Source organism: Schistocerca serialis, chromosome 2 (genome assembly GCF_023864345.2).
Source record: "Schistocerca serialis cubense isolate TAMUIC-IGC-003099 chromosome 2, iqSchSeri2.2, whole genome shotgun sequence".
NCBI classification, from domain to species: domain Eukaryota; kingdom Metazoa; phylum Arthropoda; class Insecta; order Orthoptera; family Acrididae; genus Schistocerca; species Schistocerca serialis.
Window position 1 is genome coordinate 1,122,874,697 of NC_064639.1, and position 17,127 is coordinate 1,122,891,823.

Sequence of the window (17,127 nt, forward strand, 5' to 3'; positions counted from 1 at the left end):
CTCGGGAAATGTTGTTCATCAAATGTCATCAGGGAGGAGTAAAGCCTACAGTTGGCCTTAGTAAACTGCCATTTGGGAGAGCACATAGGTGGGGTAGGAGTCAGCAAATGGATAGCACAAGGGAAATAGTCACTCAAGTATGTGTCTGAGACAACAGATCACTCGAGGTGATGGGCAAGCTGGGCAGTACAGACGAATAGGTCTGAAAGGAATGTGAGTGCTCCTGTGTTAAGGGAGATGAGGTTAAGTTGATTGAGAAGGTCAGCCAAGAGGGCACCTCTCAGACAGGTTCTGGGAGAACCCCAAATGGGATGGTATGCATTAAAGCCACTGAGCAGCAGAAAAGGGTGAGGAAGTCTGCCCTGGTGACACTGAATGACAGAGGGATGTAAATGGTACAAAGGGAAAAGACCTAGTGAGGAAGAAAAAGGTGAAATGCAACAGCTTGAAGATAGGTAGTCAGAGAGATGGGTTGACTTTAATCAGCATCCCACATGAGCAGCATGACTCCCCCATGAGATGGAATGCCTTCTTCAGGAGGAAAGGTCAAAACGACCAGGAAGAAATGAAAGAACTCAAAGCAGTCGCAAGTATGTAATTTTGTTTCCTGGAGGCAGAGAACAAGTGGATGCTGCAACTCTAAAAGCAGCTGTCAAATCTCTTTGTTTGACCAAAGACCACAAACATTCCATTGAAGCAGGGTCATAACAAGTAAAGGGGAGAAGGGAAGACATTAAGGGGTGTTATCTCTGCAGCTGCTCAGTGCCAGCCTTCAAAGATCACTGCTATGGGGTGCAGAGGATCCTGCTCCATGAGATCTACAGAGGTGTCAGTATTCTCCCTCTGTCGATCTGTGGGGTCCAGGGCGGAAAAACAGTTGGCAGTGTTCACCAGTGACATGGAAGTCGGCCAGGTGAGGGTATCATGAGGCAACACTATCGAAGACGATCTCCAAGTCTGTGAAGGAGAAGAGCATTTGCCTTTTTTTGACTTCTTTGAGCATTTCCAGTTGGCAGAGGAAGACTCAGATGTCTGTTGGCTAGAGGGACATAGGAAGTCTTCACGGGATTATTACTTCTGTCCTTCCAGCCTGCTGGTTGTACACCAGGTGACTTCAGCCCAGGAGGTGAATGTTTGGTCACCTGTTGCATGGCTGGATGAGAATACGGTGATGCTACCATGACAGTGGGTGATTTCACAACCACAATATTGCATTTGTTGTCGCATGTGTGTGGCCATATACTACACGGAGTAGGATGTAGAAAGAACAGTACTGTAGGTGCCAGATGGTAGAACACAGGGTTTGCGTCTAGTCAACAACTTGCGAGGGACCAGGTAAGGTACTTTTTCCTTTACCCAGATCTCCTGGACAGACTTCTCTTCAAGATACATAGGGCGATCTCTAGAGGAGGCATCACTGTCACCATTGCAGTTGATACAACAGGGAGGTGGGCAGTCACCTTTGTGCACATCCCTGCCACAGGTTACACATTTGGCCGAGTCTCGACAGGACATTTGAGAGTGGTTGAAACAATAGCACTGGTAGATCATGACCTGCTTTGGATAGACATTTGTTAGCTTTTACTGCTCAGTCCATTTGTTTAAATTTATTGAGTTTGCCAACATCAAAGCCAATGTTTCTTTCTGAATTAGTGTTTTTCATTGTGCCTGACCTCAGGTAAAAAGTAACATTAAAAAGTAGATCCTTATTTAGAAGACCCACTTCATTATGTCATTTTTACATTCATAAGATAGACTACTTTGCCCAAAAACATGTTTGAATTACGTATCCAAGGTGAACAGGTAGCCAAGTCAAATGAGTGTAAGGAACATGACCTAATGAACATTTATAGCAAGCTATGGTCAATGTACATGACAAGAATGAGACAATAGATTCACATAAAAAAGAGATCTATTATTATGTCATGAAACACTGCACTTTCCAAACAAGTTGCACAGACATTCTGAAAAAGTAAAAACTGTATTTAAAACAAAAGGCACAGTTGGTTCTAGGCTATGCCACAAAGTTAACAACAACAGCGACAAATATTTGGAATCCTGCCTCTACACAATCAACCACAAGGACGATCAGTCAAATAAGAACGCATTTCACAAATAATTATAGGGAATGTGTATAACCACAATAAGAGTGCATTTGGTACACATTTTGATAAATAAAAGCATGTGGGAGGAAATCTACAAGAAAAGAGGTGTTTATTGATAATGTACCAAAATGACAAATGTTGAGTCTCCTGGAGGAAATGGGAATTGATGTGTATAGAAAATGGCAACCAGGGTAATGCTGAACAAACAGAGTGAAATTAACCTGAATGCTTATTTATGATCTACTGAGAGCTGCTTCACTCATTGCAGTGGACTGGCTTGCAGCATGTGTGCAGTCCACCAGCAGCAAGGAGACTGGGCCTCCTCCTGCAAGCTCTGCCACACGAAAACAAGAACTTCTTGCACAGAGGCCACTATACATACTAGCTAGATTCCACTGCAAATGCGTTATCAATTATCAAGAGTCTAATTAAATAGTCATTGTTTTGTTAATTATATTCCACCTATGGTTACGTTAAATTGATTTGTCAAGCTAGAATGTTTCTATTAATACATTTGAAGTTACTTCCTCATCTTTTATTATTACTTTTTGAAATGATATGATATTTACTTTGCCGGGGTAGTGGCTTTCTATTGTAACTCTGTACACATTGTAAATGGTTTTAAGTAAGGATTTTGTTTCCACATTTTGTATGTCAATTTATGTTTTATTGTTAGATTCTCATTTTGCCATATGAAGTATTACTAATTAATGACTACACATATTGCATTTTTTACCTCTGAATTTACCATACTTTTCTCTTATGTTCATTAGTTCAGTGCTGCCTCTATATAATGCCCCCAGGACATCACTAGCACTTACTATGTACCGAGGTGTTTAGATATTGTTGATATATATATTGGTGTGGCGGAAAAAATATTGTAAATGATAGTTACTTTGTTATGTCATTATAATAGGCACTTAAATTGTCTGTGCAGGCTTTACACCTACCTTTGCCATTTACAAGAACCTGAAAATTATTTTTTGCTGTCAGCCAGAAAGTGCTGGGGAACATACAGACCATAATTTTCAGTTTGCAAGTCTGCGTTTCCCTTTGTGTTCACTGAAAGGAAATGTTCTTACTTTTTGTTTACTCGGCACGATCAGCAACTATGACTATAAATAAAAGTTTCTGAATTTTTACTGTCTGATATATTCTATAGAAGTCCACCTGCACAAAATACAATAATACCCCTATTGGTAACAACACTGTTGAATAGTCTATTGCCCTGACTTTTAACCACTAAAAGTTAATTGCTTGTCTTAAAAGTGGAAAATGGATTCAAGTCTGCCCAGCCCTTATGTCATCCAAGGCCAGACTCATGCAGACCTTTGACTAACATGAACAGATTGCTATCTTGGCGTGAAGTGTCTCTTCCCACTGCCTGTCTAGCTGTATTTATACATGGACACAGCAGACCACCAAATGGAACATTTGCTATCAACTGCCCAACACACAGGCAGCAGCATCTAAATGGCCCCTTTCTCAGACATATATTAATTAATAGTTCTGTGATTTGCAGTCTTCTTAATTTTTACATAAATAGAATTAAGTTTACTTTAGTTACTGAAAATTTTTTAGCTCAACAGCAGTTAAACTTTGTAATTAGAATTTTTAGAATGCAACCAACAGTAGAACATGATGTCTGAATTGTTTTTAACATTCCTTGTATTCATAGCTATTTACAACACATTTTTGAAACTTGGTGCAGCTGTATTATTACATTATTGTAATCCACTCTATTACAAACACTAATTAAGCTTTATCTATCATGAATATGGACATTTTCATTCCAAAACTGGTTTTTAGTAAATAACTTGGAAACTGTTGTTGTTGTTGTGGTCTTCAGTCCTGAGACTGGTTTAATGCAGCTTGGAAACTAGGTGTCACATATTTACTGTTTTTCTGTAAAACTGAGGCTAACATAAAAATTTTCATCTTTCTGTGTCTAACATTTGGCACCTTCAGTTTTTGGTTTAAAAAAAATGACCAAAATTATAGCTCTGATGAGAATGAGACTTGTAAGTTTTAATGGAGACATGCTTTTGCATATTCTGACCAATTTTCAGATTCCTACTTTATAACTTATTCATTTGAACATTCTGAGACCTAACAATGTTAACATTAATATACTGAAGCATACACTGATGATTATTGTGTAGTCCTTTGTATGTTGAGCACAGGCATGTTATGATGACGTGGCAGCTCTCTCTCTTGCCTCTGTACCTCTTACAATGATACAGTGCTTGTCTTGCGTCAGTATGTATGACTGTATTGGATAGTTGTTAGTCATGTTATTGTTTTCTTATTTGTCACTCGTGTATTTCTAGGTGTTTTGTAGATTAACTTAAGTTAATTCATGGGTTTATCATACCATTGTTGTTCCATTCATAACAGATCTGAAAATTGCAATAGCTGAAACTGCTGATTGTAAACTTATGTAATCAAGACAGACCTTTACAAATAACGTGTATATATGTTGCCACCTAAATTCTTATCTGGTTACATTAAGCTGTCAGAAATGATATTAACTGAATATCTACACAGAAGGTAGTTGAATGGGTTTGGAAATCTGCAGATGCTCATTGGTGCCTATGTTTCTGATGCTCTGTAGCAACATTAGGTTAGCTTCCTGGACACTGCTACTATCCTCACTTCGTTCTTACAGGTACCTTCTACAACACATTTTGTATGTGGTTTTAGAACATGTTGTACTTGTGAATTAGGTAATAACTAGTTACTTTGGAAGTATTATGCAGAGCAGTTCATTACAGCTTAAAGTTGCATGACTTATATAAATTTCCAGGTAAGTAATTTTTTGTTCTTACATTTTTGCAATGGTGTGTATTTTTTAAAATTTAATGTGTTTCACTTTTTATACTCACCATATTCAATTTTACCCCAACCAGTAGCAACTGTCTTGCTGACAGAGAATTTATCATGTGTGTAGAGACAAGCAGGTCGTATAAACTTGTTGAAATCCACACGCTCACTAAGACGTAACAGAGCAATATCATTGTATTTGCTTGGTCCTTTGTATTCAGGATGGCGCACTAAATCTGCAATGTGATAATCCACAGGATGTGCTCCATCATCATCACGTTTCAGATTCATCTCACCAAGACGAACTATCACTGCAGGATACCTGTAATTTGTTAAAGAACCTTTCTGTTAAGAAATAAGTAAAAATAAGTTTCTATAGTATGTGTTTAAAGACAAGTTAGTAACATTTTCTATAACTGACATCAGTATGGTTCACAGTTTGTATATGAAACACTGCAAATACAATGTTTCGTTTTAGCAGCTCAGATGTAATGACTGTTAACAAAAATTAATGTGCCTTAAATAAAATTGTATCATATTGATGGAAGATAACTCCCCTGTCTATGAAGATGTTGCTGTTACATACACTGTCTTTAGTGTTTGAAGATGTCTTATGAATTCTTGAATGTTGTTAGTAATAGAATTTCCAGTAAACAAAAATAACAGAGAAGTTATTGAATCAAGAATTTTGTGGAACTGGAGCACAATGACATGAGGGAGTGGATTGGGAGGGGTTGACATAACAGAGGGAACTATTTAAAGGTGTGTGTGGGTGCAGGTGGTTAGTGGAGACTGAAGCCAAGGGGATTATTGGTATGGCGGATATACTGGAAGGGTAACTAGTATCTATGTAGTTCAGAAAAGATGGAGTTGGGAAGAAGGATCTAAATGGCAGGGGCTGTGAAGCAGCTACTGAAATCAGGCATGCTGTGTTAAGCAACAAGCTCCACCACTGGGTGCCAGCAACAAGCTCCACCAGTGGGTGCCACAGTTTGGCAGTGAACATTTATTTGAGTGGACAGTTGCCTGGTGATCATATTCGTATAAAATATTGTGCAGAAACTGCAGCAGAGCTGGTATATAACCTGGCTGCTTTCACTGGCAGCCCCACCTCCGATAGGGAAACACAGGCCTGTAACAGGAGAGGAGAAGAACGCATCGGGTGAGTGAATCTTGCAGGTGTTGCACCTGGGTGCTCCATAGGTATATGGTTCATGTGGTAAGAGGTTGGGCATGGAAGTGGCACAGTGATAGGGGCAGACTAGGTTATTGTGTACATTGGATGGGCTGCAGATAACCACTTTAGGAGTGTGAGAATTATTGTGAATAGGATGTTCCTGGATTCTTGGCATGTTAATAGATAGCTAAGGATAGTTAAAGTGTTAATGAAGGGCATAGTTCTATTGCTCCAGTCTGCAATGGTATTGTGTTATGAGGGGTCAATTCTTTTGCAGCTGGCTCTTAAGTATTATGGAAGGATTGGGCATGTTTAAGGATGTGGCATGCAAAAATTGTTTATGAACTAGATTTGGGGGACAGTGCCAGTGTGAAGATCTTAGCAACACCTTCAGTACATCGGGGAACAAAATTATGGCCACTCAAGATACAGTGTCCACAGGTGACCATAATATAAGGAAGTGATTTCTTGGTCAGGAATGGATAACAGCTTTCAAAATGCAGATACTGTTGTTGGTTAGTGGGCTTAGTATGGACATAAGTATGGATGGAGCCATCAGAATGGTGGAAGTCAGTGTCCAGGAATGTGGCACATTGAGCTGAGGAGGATGCTGGGAAGTGAAATGGAGAGAAGTGGGAGTTGGAAGGATGTTGGAGTGGTAGTGTTTGATAGCACAAGGCTGTGGACTTGAGGGATGTTAGTGTCTATGGGGAAGGCATCAACAGTGATGAGTGTGCACCCAGATGATAATGGAGTGGGAATTGTTGAGTGTCAGTCAAGGATGTGGTTCACATCTTTAACATGAGAACTGGTTAGTGGTGTTCATTGACAGGAGCATAATATCTTTTAGTGGGAGCACAGTAACCAGCTACAGTGGGGCATCATGGATTATTGGATTCTACTGTTTGGTGAGCTGTTACCTTCAGTCTTAAATAATTTACATTCTGCCAGGACTTTCCACACCACATTAATGAAATAAATGTTAAGTTCTCCAAATTATCTTGAGATTTACTGTAAATGTTTTGTGCATGTCTTTTCAAAATGCGATCTCAATGAACATCATGTGTGTAGTGCATGTATGGAAGAGGCACACGGGGATGTGGAGGGTGATGGTGATCCTAAGTTGAATTCCACTGTAGTGTTAATGCAGGTACATTCAGCAACAAATGCTCAGTAATACAGCTGATGGTGACTAATTTTGAACTTAATTCACAATTTCGTGCGATCTGTGTGCGACTCATTATTTATACATAGGTAAGTCATTACCTTTCTAATCTGTTGTTTTGTGTAAATGTGATCAGTAACTATATATGATGACATTTTGTTTAATTTTATTAAATTTACAACTAACACTAATAGACAATATTAATGAGAACACTTTTGTTTTGTTACATTGTGTCTTTGACTAACATGTAAAACAGCAATAATGGTTAGCAGAATACAATCCTAGTTGTTCTGAGGTCTATACTCACTTTCCAATATGTGTGCAGTGTGCAGCAGTAAGGACATAATATTCACTGATTAATGATCCCCCACAGTTCCATTCCAGATTACCATCAACTTGATAACCAATAGCAGCCTGTTAACATATATTGTTTATCACACATATGTAGCTAAGTAGTGGTGGTAGTAGTAGTAGTAGTAGTAGTAGTAGAGAAGTTTTAACATGACAGGGAAGATAGAAAATCTGAAAACCAGTGGAGTGAAATGGAAATAAGGTAAGGTTATCTGGCCAGATGAGTACAGGATAACAGCAACAACAGTAGAAAGTGGTGTAATGGGAACGGGATTCATGAACAGGAAGGTAGGGCAGAGAGCGAGTTACTGTCACCATTACAGTGATAGGGTTGTTATCAGAATTGACATAAATGAACACCAACAACAATAGTTTTGGTATGAATACTGATGCTGCAAGCAGAAAATGTAGAAAGAGAAAAATGTATATGTGGATACTGAACAGGTAATTCAGTATGTAAAGGGAGATGAAAATCTAATAGTCACGGGGCATTGGAATGCATTTTTAGAGGAAGGAGAAGAAAACAGGCTCATGGAAGAATATGGGCTTGGCAGTATTAATGAAAAGACAAAGACTCAGTTCTGCTACATGTTTTAGCTTGTAACAGCAAATGGTGTCTTGAAAAATCACAAGAGGAGAAGGTACACTTTGAAAAGGCCAAGAGTTATGGGAAGATTTCAGAAAGATTACATCATGGACAGGCAGAGATTCTAAACTGAGATACTGAATTGTAAGGCATACCCGAGAGCAAATATAGACTGAGATCACAATGCAGTAATGACGAAGAGTAGGCTAACTATAAGAGACTGGTAAGGAAAAATCAGTGCACAAAGAAGTGAGATACAGCAGTACTAAGGAATGAAAAGATACACTTGAAATCCTCTGAGGCTGTAGACACTGTGGTGATGAATAGCTCAGTTGGCAGTTCAGTTGAAGAGGAATGGACATCTATAAAAAGGGCAATCACTGAAGACAGACATAAAAACTTTGGTACAGGGTAGGTAACTGCAAAGAAACCATGGGTAACAGAAGAAATACTTCAGTTGTTCAATGAAAGAGTGAAGTACAAATATGTTGAGCAAAATTCATTGATACAGAAATAAAAGTTACTTAGGAATGAAAGAAATAGAAAGGGCATGGACCTAAGGCAAAATGGTTGTATGAAAAATGTGAAGAAACTGAACACAAAATAATTGTTGGATGGACTGATTCTACGTACAGAGGGGAAAGACTTGTCTGATGGTGTGATAGAAAAAGAAACAGGAATAGACAGGGAAGTGCTGTGGGATCCACAATTAGAATCGTACTGAAAAGAACTTTGGAAGATCAAAGATAAGGTAGACAGGATAGAGGTAACATTCCATCAGAAGTTCTAAAATCATTGAGTGAAGTTGCAACAAAACCACTATTCATATTCAGGAGTAGGATGCCCAAGGTTGGCGATATCTCATTAGACTTTTGGAAAAATGTCATTCACACAGTTTTGAAGATAGTAAAAGCTTAACAGCTCATGCAACTGAGTTGCTGACAAGAATATATGTGGACGAACAGAAAACAAAACTTAAAATCTGTTAGATGATTATTAGTCTGGATTTATGAAAGGTAAAGGGACCAGAGAGGCAGCTCTGATGTTACAGTTAATAATGGAAGCAAGACTGAACAAAAATCTAGAAACTCTCATAGGATTTGTTGACTTAGGAAAAGTGTTTGACAGTGTCAACTGGTGAAAAATGTTCTAAATTCTGAGAAAATGGGGGTTAAGGTGTAAAGTTACTCATAACAGATTGAGATTTTCTGGTCTGCACCACACATCATTCAACTGAAGATGAGTGGTTCCCTTTCCTTATGTTCTGTTTGTTGTTTTCATCCTAGAATTAAAATTATGTAGTACCAACAAAAAATGTATTTCACATAAAGTAACTGAAGAAAACTTCATTTCAACTAAAAACATCACTTAGAATATAAAAAAATAACAAATATGAAAAATGAACACTTAAATCATTCTGAGGGAGCTCGAATTTATCTTATTTTATTAAAGCGGTCATTTCTCCCTATATATGTGGGAGACAACAAAATATTTTCACATTTGAAGGAGAAAATTGGTGACTGAAAATTTATGAAAAGCTCTCACCACAACAAGAAACAATTTTAATTATTGGTATCCTATTTGTGTAATACTCTCTCCCTTTTTAGCAATTATATCTTTCTTTAAACTTTCTCAGTGTCCACCTTCAATCTTTACTCTGTAAGGATTCCATACTGTGCAGCAAAACTGCAGGAGAGGATGGGTGAGCACAATGTAAGTGGCCTCTTTGGTACATATGTTACATCATCTAAATATTCTGCTAATATATCACAGACTTTGGTTTGCATTCCAAACTACATTTTCTATGTGATAATAGCAAATTAGGCTGTTCATTATTGTAACCCCCAGGTATTTAGTTGAATCCACAGCTTTCAAATTTGTGTGATTTATGACATAACCAAAATTTAATGGATTCCCTTTAGTACTCACCTTGATGATCTCTCACTTTTTACTGCCAGTTTTTGCACCTTACAGGTATCACGTATGCATTATTTTGCAATAGGTTTTGATCTTCAGATGACTTTACTTGATCATAAATGATAGGATCTTCAACAAATAATCTAAGAGGGTGGCTCAGAGTCTCTCCTAAATTGTTTATATAAATTAGGGACAGTAGGAGGGTCTGCTACGGTTCCTTGTGGAACGCCAGATATCATGGATCCAGTTGTGCAACTATATCAACACACTCTAGGCACACAATTTTATTAGAATCCACTTGTAAGGAACTGTGTCAAAAGCCTTCTGGAAATCTAGACATATGGACTTCCTTAAGATCATTCATTCATGTGAACAAAGAGAGAGCTGTGTTTCACAAGAATATTTTCTGTATCTGTGCTATGTATCAATAGATCATTTTCTGAATCCTACTGCCAATCGATGTTAGTGACAGGGGTCTGTAATTCAGGAGATTAGTTTCTTTTCCTTTCTTAAATACTGGTGTGACCTGTGCAACTTTTCCTGAGTACAGATCTTTCAGGGAGCAAACAGTTATATATAATAGCTATGGCACTATTGTGACAGCGTACTCTGAAAGAAACCTATATGATATATAGTCTGTATTAGAAGCCTCGCCTTTATTTACAGATTTAAGCTGCTTAGCTCACTGAGGACATAGACTTCTAAGTTACTCGTGTTTGCAGCTGTTCTTTACTAATTCTGGGAAACTTAGTCTTCTATGCCAAAGGAGTTTTGGGAAACCATGTTTAGGAACTCTGCTTTATTGGCACTGATACTGGTAACATCACTGCTATCACGCAGTGAATGTATTGATTGTGTCTTGCCAATGATCATATCTCTGAATTATGTATTTCTGTTGATGTATAATGGAAAATAAGAGAACAATATTTGTTGAAATTGCTGGTATGCAGTATATTTAGGAATGCATTGTGAAAGGAGAGTATAATTTTGATTCTTCTCAGAATGAACCTTTCTATCTGCAGTGAAGTGTATCTTATTTAAAAACCTCCATTACTGAGGAAAACTGTTTGCCAGACCAGAACTCAAACCTGGAACCTTGCCATTTGCATGCTTTGCTCTTACCAACTAAGTGACACAGCCATAACTCACAGTCAGCTTCAAAGATTTATTTCTTCCACTACAACTCTCCTACTTACCAAACTTCACAAATTTTACACTGATAGTCATAACTAGACACTCACAGCCTCAAGCTGTCATGAGACACACCTAAATACTCAGCAGTAAGGGCACAGTATGCAAGAGACAAGGTCCCAGGGAGGCACACAATTTTAATCAGTCAGGAATATTTCAATTTTTATTTTTGTTTGTAAGATAAAATTGTGCTGTTGCTGATATGAACATGATGCTGGAAAATACTGGATGCAATATAAATAATGAAATAATGGGAAGAGTAATGGTAACTATTCATGAGATAGTTGAACAGTTGACATGCAGATAGACATAATTGTAATTTTGACTTAGTTTTCAAACTAGGACTCTTCAGAGCTAGTACACGCAGAAACACTCCTCCCTACACAAACACAGACATAGAAAAACAAGAGAATATGGCTGCATTGTCCTGGCATTTGAAATGTGTATGGGGTATGTAAATTACCTTACTGAAGTAGTTGATCCAAATCTCTGGTACATTTCACGATACAAACTTTCTTATGTATGACACAGTACAGATAGTATGTATTGGGTCTCATCACTTTGGGTTATCGTCAAGTTTTTCATCTCATGAATTATTCTGGGACAGAAGACATACATAGAGATCCAAAGGAAAACCTACCTATATGTTTAATACTGTAGTTTTCTATTATACGATCTATTAAATACGAAATGAATAATATTCAAACTTATACAAAATGGATTTAGAATGTTTTGGTTTGAAGGTTATTATTCAGTATTTAGTCATCAGCACCCTGAAAGTAACAATATAGTTTGTTGTGTTAAAAATGTTTTATTTAAAGAGAAATCATATGACATACAGGTCATCTGGTAAGTCTTCTCTGCCCCAGGGTTTTGGGTGTCTTATGAACTCTCTCCTTTTCCTAAACCTCATCAGTCTCTTTCCTTGTGCCCTCTTCCATCCCCTTCAATGCTTCTTCCAGAAGGAGGAGCCACTGGCTTAAATGCCTTTACATGTTTTCTGCTGCCACTTGATGAGCAGATATTTTATCCATCCCATTACATTATACACCACATCCACAACTACACTATGAAAATCACCATGAGGTGCATGGCAGAGGGTATGTTCCACTGTAATTGTTATTAGTGTTTCTTCTTGTTCCATTCACGTATGGAGAGTGGGAAGAATGATTGTTTGATGCCTCTGTGTGTGCAATAATTATTCTATTCTTACCCTCATGATCCCTATGTGGGGGGTACACTGGTGGTTGCAATATATTCCTAGAGTAATCATTTAAAGCCAGTTCTTGAAATTTGTTAATAGACTTTCTCAGGATACTTTATGTTTGTTGTCAAGAGTCTGCTAGTTCAGTTCTTTCAATATTTATGTAACACACTCCCATGGATTAAAAACAACCTGTAACCATTCATGCTGCCCTCCTCTGTATACATTCAATAATCCTGTGTAACACCTTTTTTATTTATTTATTTTTCACAATATCATACCTTTTTATTTTTTTCTCATTATTAATTTCTATGAATGGTTTCTTTTCCTCATTAGTAATAAGAAATTTGTACATTGCCACAGAAGATGGCAAAGATAGGCTCTTAAAATTATCTTTGTAGCAAAAGAACAATGTCCAGACAATATTCAATTTTTTTAAACAACTTTTATTACAATTTCACTTGAGAGTACTTATGTTTCAGATTTCACACAAAAAGGATGTGTAACGTTTACTCATGCATCAACAATATGTTTAGTAAATGATGTGTGTGATAAAAAAATGCAAGAAAATACCTACACTAAGAGTTATCATAGACGTAAGAATATTTTTATTGAAACTTCCTGGCAGATTAAAACTGTGTGCTGGGCCGAGACTCAAACTTGGGACCTCAGCCTTTCGCGGGCAAGTGCTCTACCAATTGAGCTACCAAAGCACGACTCATGCCCCATCCTCACAGCTTCAGTTCCACCAGTACCTCATCTCCTACCTTCCAAACTTCACAGAAGCTATCCTGCATACCTAGCGGAATGCAGTTTTAATCTTCCAGGAAGTTTCATATCAGCGTACACTCCGCTGCAGAGTGAAAATTTCATTCTGAAATATTTTTATTTGTTACGTAAATATTCATTCACAAGCATAACTTCTGCCTGCAATTACAACAAGAGTCAATAATTTCTTCCATTGTGCAAGACTGACTTTTTGTTACACACCAAGTTTGCTGCAAAATATGGCTTGTGTGATATCAGTATTGGTATGTTGCATTATATTTTTCTTATGTTGCGAGGAAGACTATTCATGGCACCAATTTCGTTTCAACCAGAATTCATGCCTTAATTCCAGTACTGCAAGAACTAATTATCTCTCATTATGTGAATTTCATGTCGATTTATACTCGTTGTGTTATCTGTTAGGCTGCCTCCCAACACATTTATTCCAAAATCAACCAACAGACCTAACGCTATTGATGACCGATTTTCCAGGACAAAGTCACAGCTACACATTGTAATGGTACTTGAATTACGTAACCATTACAGCACCTCACCCCTTTTTCTTTTTGGATTTCTCTCGCTGCTGTTTGGGTTTCCCTGGCTGGGAGGACTTCACTGATTCAATCTCCGGGACTGAGGATGAGCTTGAAGCCCTAAGATCAGCTGCTTTTGGGCTCTTCAACCACTGGCGGGTGTCATCTTTGCCACTAGCAGAAACCTGGGAATGGAGTGACCCAAGGGACCCCTTCCTAGTGAGAGAAGCTGAAGACGACTTACGCTTCTCCTGCTTAGGAGGAGGCAGGTGTAGTCTTCCAGCTCTGAGATGTGACTGGGGTTGGTGAAACTGATGGTGCCAGAACTGTTGTAGCAGTTGCATAAGACTATGTCATACACACAGGATGCAGGCACTCGAATTTTCTCTTAGCCTCAGTGTAGGTCAGTCGGTCCAGGGTCTTGTACTCCATGATTTTCCTTCCTTTCTGGAGAATCCTGCAGTCTGGCGAGCAAGGTGAATGGTGCTCTCCGCAGTTGACACAGATGGGAGGCGTGGCACATGGAATATTGGGATGTGACAGGTGTCCACAATCTTGACATGTGATGCTGGAAGTACAGCGGGAAGACATATGGCTGAACTTCCAGCACCTAAAGCACCGCATTGGGGGAGGGATATAGGGCATTACATCACAGCAGATCATCATCTTGACCTTCTCGGGCAATGTATCAGCCTTGAAGGCCAAGATGACGGCACCGGTGGCAACCTGATTATTCATCGGATCCCGGTGGACACGCCGGATGCAGTGTACACCTCGCAGCTCTAAATTGGTGTCATCATCAGACTGCAAAAGAAGTTCCCTTCGAAATATGATACCCTGGACCATATTTAAGCTCTTATGAGGCATGATGGTTACAGAAACATCCCCCAGCTTGTCACAAGCGAGTAAGGCCTTTGACTGGGCAGAAGACGCTGTTTCAATCAAGACTGACCCAGATCTCATTTAGGACAAGCCCTCCACCTCCCCAAACTTGTCCTCTAAATGTTCAACAAAAATCTGAGGCTTCATTGGCATGAAAGATTCCCCATCAGCTCTCAAACATACAAGGTACCATGGCGAATAAGATCTGCTGCCATCTTTAGCCTGATTTGGGGAACGATTTGGGGTCATAGTTCTGTGGGGTCATACTTCTGTACTTCTGAGCTCATGAACACTTAGATTCTGCTAGTGTTTTACCACCAGCAAGAGATGAGGGACTATGTTTCATCGTGTGTCATCCACCCTGATGCCACCCACTCCAACCAGGGGCCCTCCTCACGGGTGCCACCTTGCCACAGCAAAGGCCACCTGGCAGGATGGCCATTGCCGGGAGTCCTGATGCCCCAGGGGAATGGGTATTTACCCCTTGGCATATGTGGGGAGTTAACGGAACAGGCATCAGCAGAGCATTCCCAGTGTGGTCAGGGGGCTACAACCAACAGGGTACATGGTGGCCTCACCACAACGGACTGGCTACCGTGGTGGATATCAGGTGCAAAAAATTCCATGGTCATCGTTGACACAGAAAACAACACTGCATAGTGCATGGTGGAAAATGCACACAGGAAGGTGTCCTTGCCCAAGAGATGGAGAATGGGCGGGACTGCAATGCGACGACAAGAATGTGGGCCAAACCCTCAATGAATGGATACAATGCACCATGTAAGGCACCCTTCCCCAATTGGCTCGCTCTTCAGGAAAATTTTGAGGATTGGAGGTCAAACCCTACAGGGGACCATCACATAAAAGCCAAAACTTGTGAAGCTCCTTTTAGTCGCCTCTTACAACAGGCAGGAATACCTCCGGCCTAATCTTACCCCTGGACCAGCAGGAGGGTTCAGCAGTAGATAGACCGTGAACGTGGGGGATGTTGGCATAGGGGGATTAAATATGATGTTCACCCTAATGACTGTATGCTCAGCTTTTAAAACAACCAGTTCAGTGTTCACGTAAAATGCCTTAGTTCACATATGAAAGAATGAGAAGTTTTGGTAGTGTGTTTCGTTATTTGTATTTGATGTAAAAGATTCTTATGTTGTAAACATTTTATTAAAATCATTTACTTAGAAATTCTGATAATGACTCTGTATAGTAACAATTTATGATTTTCACTTATTACTTTGTTGAATAGTACAGTTAATTGCAGATCTGGAGGATATTCTTTATTACAGTTATTCACCGTGAAGGTGCTACTTTTTTAGTTTTCCTTTTTCCTGCATAAATACAACACAAAAGTTAATTCAATCGAAGGTAAAGATTACTTGAGAAAGCTATAAAATTACAAAAAGACACAATGGCCTGCTGACCTGTACAAAGCAGCACAATTTAATTACTGCCAACAGATTCACTTGAAAGTGAAAACATTTATCTTAGCTTAGCTTTTTCCACCTGTGAAAGTAACTAATTGTTTTGCAAGTTTAGATTAGTGTTTTCACTTCTGAATGTATAGGAATTCTGCCTTGTGAAATTAAGTACTGGTCAGACAATCTGTGTCTTTTGCAATTTTACAAGAAAAGTTAATTTAAAATACATAGTAAGAATTAACTACTTGCATATTTACCATGTGAGGAAACTCTCCAACATCAGTGTCCTCCCCTCCAACAATTAGTGGCAGATTCTCAAAATCACATTTGTCCACTTTTATAATTAGTGGATCAGCATCTGGAAGGAGTGGTAGAGCTTCAAATATATCTTGCACCGACCTTGTATACTCGTCACATTCTGAAAAGAAGAATTTAGAAAAGTGTTTTGCATACATAATCTCCATGAAAATGTGATAACAAACTTGGGTGATACACAAGTTGACTACAATCTATGTAGGACAGCACATAAATTAATATTATATTTTGATTTACCTTGGGTTATAATGAAGTGTACCAAAATAAAATGCTGACATCTTCAGCAGGCAAGGTAACAGTGCACACAAAGTGACAAAGTATCAACTGCCTAGTCCCTTGGTGCTTAACAGAGCTATGTTGTAGTCTCCCATTTGTTCTTACAGCACTCTTGACATCAATACATGTTTCTTCTTTACTAGGTATTCTTTTGTTAGAATAAATATACAATAAGAAACTTTCTGGCCGATTAAAACTATGTGCCAGACCGAGACTTGAACTCGGGACCTTTGCCTTTCACAGGCAAGTGCTCTACCAACTGAGCTACCTAAGAACGACTCACGCCCCGTCCTCACAGCTTTACTTCTACCAGTACCTCGTCTCCTACCTTCCAAACTTTACAGAAGCTCTCCTGTGAACCTTGCTGAACTAGCACTCCTGAAAGAAAGGATACTGCACAGACATGGCTTAGC

General features: G+C 38.9%; 1 protein-coding gene across 1 annotated transcript in view; it reads right to left on the reverse strand.

Annotated features, from left to right (window-relative positions):
• The window catches only part of LOC126458571 (venom protease-like), a 232,501-nt gene that overhangs the window by 68,981 nt on the left and 146,393 nt on the right, over positions 1-17,127 (reverse strand). Inside the window, exons 4-6 of the mRNA XM_050095703.1 lie at positions 16,381-16,541; positions 7,578-7,684; positions 4,991-5,250 (exon numbers count right to left, since the gene is read on the reverse strand). Of these exons, the coding sequence (XP_049951660.1) occupies positions 4,991-5,250; positions 7,578-7,684; positions 16,381-16,541 (528 nt within the window). The remainder of the gene's footprint in view (positions 1-4,990; positions 5,251-7,577; positions 7,685-16,380; positions 16,542-17,127) is intronic.